This window comes from Peromyscus eremicus, chromosome 20 (assembly GCF_949786415.1).
Source record: "Peromyscus eremicus chromosome 20, PerEre_H2_v1, whole genome shotgun sequence".
Lineage (NCBI taxonomy): Eukaryota > Metazoa > Chordata > Mammalia > Rodentia > Cricetidae > Peromyscus > Peromyscus eremicus.
The window spans coordinates 40,444,655-40,454,133 of record NC_081436.1 but is presented as its reverse complement, the minus strand read 5'-3'; the positions used below and the strand labels follow the sequence as shown (position 1 = coordinate 40,454,133).

At 47.3% G+C, this 9,479-nt stretch overlaps 1 protein-coding gene across 1 annotated transcript; it reads left to right on the top strand.

The window, feature by feature from the left end:
* The first annotated feature begins 4,111 nt into the window (after nucleotides 1-4,111).
* On the top strand, nucleotides 4,112-8,281 carry LOC131896405 (alpha-1B-glycoprotein-like). Its single transcript, XM_059247019.1, has 8 exons — nucleotides 4,112-4,160; nucleotides 4,357-4,480; nucleotides 4,604-4,644; nucleotides 4,962-5,267; nucleotides 5,454-5,747; nucleotides 6,158-6,457; nucleotides 7,291-7,578; nucleotides 8,217-8,281. Exons 1-8 carry the CDS (start codon nucleotides 4,112-4,114, stop codon nucleotides 8,279-8,281), a joined length of 1,467 nt encoding a protein of 488 aa, XP_059103002.1.
* The last annotated feature ends 1,198 nt before the right edge of the window (nucleotides 8,282-9,479 follow it).

The window sequence follows — 9,479 nt, the reverse complement described above, 5'->3', positions numbered from 1 at the left end:
GTCTTGGTGGCAGAAAAAAAAATTGACTTGTTAATAATTCTGAAAAAGTATTTGAAGCCTGAGAAATTGGCAGAGCAGGGAGGAAATGAGGGAACATGAGGAAACATTGCATTCCTCCTGTACCAAGGATGGACTCAACCCAGAACACAGCCAATTAAGTAGGGTCATGATGTGAGAATGAGGAAAGTCACATATACTGTGTTTATAAAGTTTCCCATGGGGGGAAGGACTTGGGGGAACATGGGGAGTAAGATCTTGATATTGTAGACAATTGTGTCTTCTGCTGACTGGGCCCATGGTGTAGATAAGAAACTTAATATTTGGGCTCAGCACTGTTTCTCTTGCCAATACACAGGTCTCCTGCCCCAAAGGGACTTCCACTAGAAGTTGGAGCATTGAGCCACTGGCTGGGAGGGCATGTGGGAGTGAGACTAAGATGGTTGTGTTGACATTCATTATCTGTGTGGAACCACATTGGATTCCTCCTAGTGTTGAATCATTTTACTGAACAATGGGGATGTCAGGAGTATCTCTTCCAAAGGCTTAAGTAAGTGATTACACACATGCTTTGAAGAATGAATGGCCCAAGTAAGGCTTCCTTGTGCTGCTGTTATTAATATTGTAGTGGTGGCTATTATCACTGTACCTAACAGAACTGTTGGAATACAAGGCAAACTCAGGAAATAGCTGTTTATCAGAACACCATCTGTGACGAGAAAAGAGGGAACATGGAAAAAAAATGTTACTTGATAAACAGAGGCTACGGGGGTGGAGGAGTATCTATCAGGTCCAAATGTCAGAGCTGGATCAAAGTTCCAAAGTCCTCCTTCTCACGCCTAAAATTGAGACAGCATCTCACTATGTAGTTCTAGTTGGTTGGTCGGAAACTTGCTATGGCAGGCCTCCAACCCACAGAGATCCACCCACCTCTGCCTCCTAAGTGCTAAAAAATGATAGTTTTGAAGTAAATTGGATGAGTCTTCAAGTTTATATTTTGTGGAAAGTATCCTATTCCCTTGAAAGTCCCAAGCTAAGGCATCATTCTTTGCTGACAACTTCTCACACACAGAGAAAAAAACATTCCAAGGTAAGCTCTAACATTAGAGAAACTGGTGCTACTATCTATAATCCAAGAGACCCTTAATTAACATCAGGCCTATTCTTGTCTTCTGACTGGCTCCAGCTTCATTTGCCCTTGAAACAGCTGTTGTGGGCTGAACTGTGTTCTCTGTATGTTCAATTTCTAATCTAACAGCTGGGGATGTGACCTGGGAGAGGAATATAGTTTCTCCAGATACCTTCAAGTAGCAGGTTCAAGTGGACCCTAAGCTAGGTACTGGTGTTCTCATAGGGACCTCGAAGAGGAATAGTCTCTACAGATACCTTCAAGTAGCAGATTCAAGTGGACCTTAAGCCAGGTACTGATGTTCTCATAGGAGGAGAGAAATTTAGTCACAGAGAAGAAAAGACATACCAAGGACAGACTGAGATAACAAAGCCATGCATGTGCAAGCTAAGTACCACCAAGGATTCCAACATCCCCCAGGCCCTAAGAAAAGGCAAGGACAAATCAGGGCCTTCCCAACCTCTTAATTTCATATTTAGGACTGCTAGAACTCTGAGGAATACCTTTCGTTGTTTTAAGCTCCTGGGTGTGTGCTAACCAGTACAGCAGCCTCAGCAAGGTAGTGCCATCAATTAGTACTGGTCCCATGGTGTGTGCCTACCTCAGATTAGTCATGGATCCTTTGCCCACTGACTGGCTATTTCTTGGAATCTTTGGGAAGGGACAGAAGGAGGCATCAGGCTGTCCTAACTTGAGCCCTGTAAAGTACCCTAGCTGTTCTGTATACCACCGAGAAGAGCTGGCAGGAGTCCTCATAGAATGATATAGTAGGAATTTGATTTCTGATTTACCTTTCCTTCTGGGTGGGGTCATGTGGCATATGCTTGCACACCTCACAAAGACCCTAACAATCACTCATTTTCCTTTACCATTTTATTCCCACCTCTTCTGAAAGTATCAAGATTTTTTTTTGCAACTTCACCAGAAAGAGGGAAAGTAAATTAATCTTGTTAAATGTTTTCCAACTTGTCTCTCTTGTACTGAAGACAAGAACTGAGACTCAGGACAAACTGATGCTCAGTGACAGAGAATTCATGTTGTTGCATGTTTATCAGAGTCTAAGTCAGCATCCTTTACACAGCAAGTTCTCCCTGTAAACTGAAAATAGAAATGGACACTATTCAGAAAACATGTTCATTAGTTTATTTGAATTTCAATTTTGATAGTTTCTCTATGGGTATTCTAGGCAATGGTGTGGTCCCCATGAGTTAAGGGTATATTTTAAATCAAGTATGGTGTGTATCATTCTTGACAATTCTAGGAAATGGACAGGGGGATCTGAGGAGAGATATTAGAGACCAGAGAAGAAAAATTAACAGTTTTAAAATAAGAGAAAGGACAAAAATAATCAGAAAGAAACATCTCAAATGCAGGGGCTTCTTCAGTCCTGTCTCGAGGCACTAGGTTCGAACACCAGGGAAACTGAGCACAGCTTAGAAAACCCCACTGCAGTAGATGTGAGTCAGCCAACTCCCATCTCAGCTGTGCAGTAGATATCATCACTTGGAAGAAACATACAGATTTAACAAGAGATTGCTGGAAGGTAGGGAGTACAGGATGAAGCCTTCATCAGTTACTCCCATGGGAGTCACAGTTTCTAAGGGCTGCAATGATGGCCTTCTTGTCCTGACTTTTCAGTTGAGAGTCTACTCAAGGAGGAAGTCATGGCCAGCTAGGAGATATACGGTCAGTTTCCTTATGGAGGAGGTTTTGTGGAGAAGCATAAGGGCCCATTGACAAGTAGTAGGCCTTCCTTCTCAAGTTCTTACCTCCACTCTGCCTCCTAGTGAAGTCTACAGAGCAGCAAGGACTGCCAGCCTCTCTGGAATCTTCTAAAGGAATAAAGGAGGATTCATTCTCTGGGTGAGAGAGGTCGCATGGCTAGTGACTTAGCACACTGGATGAGGGTAGCATCTCAGTTCTGGCTCATCCTCATGCCTGGCTCAACTCAGGACTGAATTCTATGTAGCCAACATGCAGGACAAGGTTTCATTCCTAATATGTTGTTGACTCTCTTTCCTGGTGCTAGCCCACTAGGGAAGGACTCTATGAAAGACCAGAGAAACCATGGGCTCTCTTGAGGAAACATGTTCCAGGAGCAGTGGCCTGTGAAGCTTGTAGTCAATGGACACAAACTAATGATGTGAAGTATTGATAAAAACCACAAATACTTTGTTTATGACCCAGCACACACACACACACACACACACACACACACACACACACACACACACACACAAACATGACTGGATAGTTACAAAAAGACAAAATTTTTCAAAATTAATGTTTATTTTATTCATTTTAATTCACTAGGCTCTCAGCCTTTGTTGATTTCATAGAGCCTAGTGTGTGAACAGTTTGAGAGACTGTGGAAGTCAAACTCCCATGTCATCTGTGAGGTAAAGTATTCTGTCTTTGCTGGAAAGGCTCTGGGAATTGGGAGAGTGACAGGAAATGCAGACACCCCTTTCCTGGGGTTTCCAAAGGGAAAGAAATTCCCATTTAAGGAGCCCTGAGAATGTGAGGAGGAAAGCATAGGATGACTGTGGCCCCCAAACACTTACACAGTAGTTCAACTGATGGAGGACAATTTCTGCATACCAAAACGGCTTTATGCATTCCTGGGTTTTGTTTTTTGTTCTTTTTTACATAGGGTCTAGCTCCCTATGCAGCCCAGGCTGGCCTAGAATAAAGCACTCTTTCATGTTAATAAAATATGGTCTTTTATTGAGTCTAAAATACTGTTTTGTTGTGTTTTATAATCTGAAGAAGAGAAGGTTTTATTGTTACTATCAGTTTGGCTTGATACTTACACATTATTATTGATTAGCATGATTGCTGAGTCCTCCTTGTCCCCATGCCAAGCAGCTGTCCCTCTGCCCCTACCTTCCAGGAAGGTCACACCAAGTGCAAGGTCGGCCCTGCGTTTAATTTGCCACTGCAGGTGCTCCCTACAGACACTCCAGCTGGACTGAGGACCCAGCCATGTCTCTGCTGGCTGCCGTGCTGCTGCTCTGGGGTGAGACATTCTGGGGCTGAGAATGTCGAGGGCAGGTGTGGTACGAACCAATGGGAACTCACAGACTCTCTCCCTACAGGTTTCACGCTGGACCCAGCAACTGCTGCAGCCTCTAGCATGTGGAGGAATACCAGAGGAAACCGTGAGTGTGGGTTGTGGGAAACCTCTTTCCTAACAGCAGCAAGCTAACCCTGGTTCCTTTGTACTCCAGATACTACCAGTCAACCTATCCTATGGGCAGACCCTGAGTCCCTGCTAGAACCCTGGGCAAACCGGACACTGACATGTGAGGCCCATGAGGCTACCAAAAACCTCCAGTTGCCCAAGGATGGAATGTTCCAATAGCTTGCGCATGTTGATATTTTACCTTCCATGTCCTACCACTTCCCACTGGGAGCAATTACAAGTGACAATAGGGACCTCTACCAGTTCCAATAAGGCTTGGACTACTCTGGTAGATGGACAGAGATGAGCAATCTCATGGAGGTGATAGAGACAGGTAGGTAGGACCTCAGTGGGGTAAGGAAGCAGGAAGGAAGTAGATAGAGGAACCTCCATCCTTGTTACTTGGTATCTCAGCCTCAGTTTGCTCATCTGTTAAGTGGGGATGTTTATGCTTCCCCAGAGACTTATAAATAAGTCCTATAGAGTGATGGGGACAGGTCTAGCACAAAATGGTGTTTTGCTCCCTGTCTCTTATTCTTACCCCAGCCCCATCCCTGCCTCCCTTATATTAAATGAGTCTGGAGTTCATACATTTGCTGCCTCCAGAGTGAGACTGAAGTACTCACTGACCCTGCTCTCCCCACTCCACAGAGCTCTTGCCCAGACCCTGGCTTTCTTCTGAGCCAGTGTCCTGGATCACACCTGGCCTGCGCACATTCCTAATGTGTGAGACAGGACTGCCGAATGTAGCCTTTCTGCTGAGGAGGGAAGGAGATGACGATTTCCTGGAAGTAGCTGAAATGGATCATGTCCTGGGGGCAGCTGAAGCCAAGGCAGGAAACAAGGAACACGCCATCTTTCTAGTCCACCAACCTGGCACCTACAGCTGCAGCTACCAAACTCACACCTCAGATGTCCCTTCTGCGCCCAGTGATACTGTGACCATCGAGGAGTATGGTGAGTGTCGAATCCCAGCACTGAAAATCTCCGTGTAAAGACCTGATGCATAGTATCCAAAGATGAGCCAGTTGCTCCTGAGCTGTCACTGGAGGATTGGGACCAGACAGAGGGCAGTTTTCAGTGGGGCATTACAAAGCAGGATGTCCCTGGATTCCTGCCTCAGTGATCTTCCCTTCCTTGCAGTCATCCCACCTCCACCGGTGCTGACCTCCTCCGGAAGTTCCACAGGGATCCTACCCAAGTTGGCCCACAGGACCCTTGTCTGTGAGGCTCCACTGATGGATGTTGAATTCCAGCTGAGGCAGGGTGAGCAGGAGCTGAACCTCCCCTCCATCAGCACCAGCCCAGAGCAAATCAAGTTCTATCTGAAACTGTCAGACCTGGGTGACCAGAGCCCATTCACCTGCCGCTACCGTCTACACAGTGATACAGCTTGGTCCAATGACAGTGAACCTATAGAGCTAATGTGGAGTGATGGTGAGTTTCATAGTTGGGGCTACAGACCCAGAGTGGGTGGAAAGGCAAAGAACCCCAAAACCTGAACAAATTATCCAGTTAGCCTCAGTTTCCCGAGCTTCAAATAGGACGATCCTGCAGAGAATTGGATCACCACAGATGTCAGGCTCAGATCTTGGTGGGACACCACTTCTCAGGGTATCCTAGAAAAGGTACTGTGGGCTTGCTGCCCGCGCAGGGTTTGCCAAGGCTAGGAGGCTGAGGAAGTGGCACAATATTAAATATGGTGGTACTGGCCGGCCTTCAGAAGCAAGACAAGAGAGGGAGATAGGAGCACTTTAGGCAAAAGACTCAGCCAGAGCACAGGATGGACCACGCATGGGTCCCTAGCCGTGCCTTCAAGCTGGGCCAATGTGTCTGATCCTCCACAGAGACACTACCCCCACCGGTGCTCACTGCAGAGCCATCGAATCAAATCGATTTTGAGCCTGATTCGATGGTGCAGTTTCGATGTGTTGCCCCCAAGGCTGGCCTGCGCTTTGGCCTGCACCGTGAAGACCCTGACGAGCGCAGCCTGCTCCAGACGATGAAGTCAGCGGGCAATGAAGCCATCTTCCAGTTACACAACGTCTCAGCATCAGACGTTGCCAACTACAGCTGCATCTACGTGGAACTGGCGTCGCCCTTCTCAGGATCCGCTCCCAGCAAGTTCGTGAAGCTGACTCTGAATGGTGAGCTGAGCAGAGCCACGTGGGTAGAAAGCCCAGCGGGGTGCTTGATAAGGGATCAGAGTTCCTGGACTGTGATCCTGTGGGGGATCTATGTTGTGTCTTAACGAGGTCTTGGACTTTGAGGTCCTTGAAGTGCCCTCCCCCAGGTAAATTATGGAACTCTGGTCTTTTTCCCAGAGTCTGAGCTGGAAGGTGACAGGTAAAACTGTGTTCAAGAGTGTTAGGATCCAAGTTTTTCATATTCAGATGCACACACCCCCACCCCCACCCCAACAACCCTACCCCTACTCCCCAACAACCCCAGCCCCCCGCTTCAGTTTCCCTGTGAGGCATGTATGTCAGCTCCACTCATAACCAGCGACTGCCTGTTCTGGCCTGGGGCTGTTCCCACAGGCTTGAGCTACTGTGTAATTTTACAGAGCCCTGGAGTCCCTGGGGCCTATTTGTTCTTCTGATTTCCTCATCCAGGTCTCCGTGGGTCAGAGGTCATCCAGGCAGAGACCGCACAGGAGCTTCCAGGCAGGCTTAAGTTTGAGCCCAGACCTTTGAACTGTGTTTCTGCCAGAAGCAGTTTCCTGAAAGGTCTCTTCAGCCATCTGGGGAGCCAGTAAAGCCCCGCGACAGGCCAAAGCCTGGCAGATCTCAAACCCGTTGTGATGCTAAGGATCACACACCTAGACTAGATACAAATGGGTACCCAAGGAGCCCGGCAACAGAGGGAGCTGTGTGACTCAGAGTGGGCAGCGCAAAGAAAGTAGCCAGGGTAGACCCACCGTGGGACCTGGCAGGAAGTGTTCCAAACTGAGTACTACCCCTTGCACCCCTCCCCCCAGGGCCACCACCACCACCAAAGCTTCAGGCTCTGTGGACAGGTAAAGTGCCTGCTGGCCATGATGTTGTTCTACGATGCCAGAGCAAGGTGCCCGGGGTCACTATGGAGCTGCTGCGTGGTGGCAAACTTGTGCCCTACAAAATACTCAGAATGGCTAGCACCTGGAGTGACCTGGGGCTGTCCTACGTGGGCCCCCAACATTCGGGCAACTACACCTGCCGTTATACCTCCTGGTGGCCTGAGCACTTCCACTCAGCGCTCAGCAACCCCGTGGAGCTCCTCGTTGAAGGTATGGCTTCCAGGGCTGTGTTTGGGTTTTGCCTCTTCGTTTTTGCTGGGCTGTGCACCGGTTGACTGTGTAATCCAACCTAGTACACAAAGGCCCTGTGGCAATGTGCTGGGTCAGTCCATCCACTTCTTTGTCTAGAAAGGTGATGTAGCTGCAGACGCAGGACACAACGGTATTCTTGGAAAGAGCTGAAGATAGCCAGAACTCCTATTCTTCCCACTGCAAGACGCGTTTCCCTCAATCACCCTACATTTATTAAAGGTCGCACAAGAGATGACTTAAAATGTATGTCTTCCACTTGTGGGTCCAGGGTGGCTGGAGGGGAGGGTGATGTTTTTCCAGGCCCGGGAGCCTGTGTCCTTAAAGAGAGTAGGCTCAGAGTTGGATCCTAAGGGCAAAAAGGTGGAGGTCTGGTCCTGATCCCATAGTTCTCAAGATCGCCTTCCCTTGTTCTCCTTTGTCTGACTGCCTCACAGCTCCCAGGCACTTCTTCCCCCTTCCAGTAGGTGTGTGCATACGGCCTGAAGCTCTGGCCATGCCTATCTTAGCTTGGAAGGGTCTCTCCCTACCCTAGCAGTACATTAGAAAATTTGACATTAAAGAGTTCTGGCTGTGTTTTTATTTTTTTTTACAAATAGGGTCTGATACAAGTATGCTCAAATACGATCAGAGTGTGTCCAAATCAATGCATTATCCGGAGTGACTCAACTAGAACAAACCAGAACAACAAACCATTTTCAGAGCTGAACCAATATTTTGTTCCCTTCAAGCCTCAGTGGAGCCTGAGACTAAAGCCTGAGGTGATGATCCCTGAAGCAGAAGTAAGGGCACTCAGTTCAGAACCACCCCTGCCTGCCTGACTTCAACCCCACAATCCCCTGTGCCTCTGGTCCCCAGGATAACAGAAATACTCCAGGCCTCCCTGTGACCACCATTCCTTCAGTGTCTTTGGTCAGAGGGCCCTTCCTTCTCCCTTCACCTCTCACATGCATGCTAAATACTGACTCACGCTTCAAAGCTGAAGGGTCGATTCATTATTGTTTTTCCAACAAGTTCTAATTGGAAGTTCAGCACAATCCACAGGCCAATTTGGTTGGGGGAGATCCCAAAGATGAACAACACATGGTGCCTGTTCTTAAACACTATACAGTCTAAGGCAGGACAAATGGTTAAGCTCTTACTGCGCAAGTAAAACCATCTCAGGTGTTACCCAGAGTCCATAATAAAACGGATAGGAAGGATGTGGTGGCTTGCATCTGTAATCCCAGTGTTCCAATGAGATGGAGGGAGACAGGAGAATAGAGCACCACCAGGCTTGGAGGACAGAGTGACTGAAGAAAGAGACATCCTTCCTGGACATGGGAGAATGAAAGAACAAACTCCCCAAAGTCATCTTCTGATCTGCATGGACACAATCATGTACACACCTATGCTCACATACACACATATATCTAAAAATAAATAAATAGTTTAGTCACATGCTGTAAGATGCACTCATACCAAGAGATGCAGCGCAAGAATTCTAGTGAGCTCACACTGCTGGTACATAGACCTCCATCTTGAAGTCCTTGTGAACATCATAATAGGTCACTTAGGCTCTTTGGAGATGTTGGCCCCTGACATAGCTGGAGATGTGAAAGAGTAGACAGGAATTCTAGGAGCTAGCAATCATTTCTCCTAATATTATTATTCCCAATTTAGAGATGACTAGACACTAAATGAGTGTCCCAAAAGCTGAGTTAAGAAACAGCAGAGCGGTTTTTGGTCCCAATCCATATCAGTCTAAGGCTTGTCTCTTAATCATTAACTCAGCCTGGCTTTAACATCCCCTGGGAATCCAGACACAAGGGATCTCAGGGATGACTTTTTTTTTGTTTCTGTCTTGAGACCTATCTTACTGT

Coding starts and splice junctions, on each gene's coding strand:
- LOC131896405 (XM_059247019.1), top strand. CDS start 4,112: ATGTCTCTGCTGGCTGCCGTGCTGCTGCTCTGGGGTGAGACATTCTGG. Junction 4,161..4,356: donor CTGGGGTGAGACATTCTGGG/GCTGAGAATGTC, acceptor TTTGTACTCCAG/ATACTACCAGTCAACCTATC. Junction 7,579..8,216: donor CGTGGAGCTCCTCGTTGAAG/GTATGGCTTCCA, acceptor TTTTACAAATAG/GGTCTGATACAAGTATGCTC.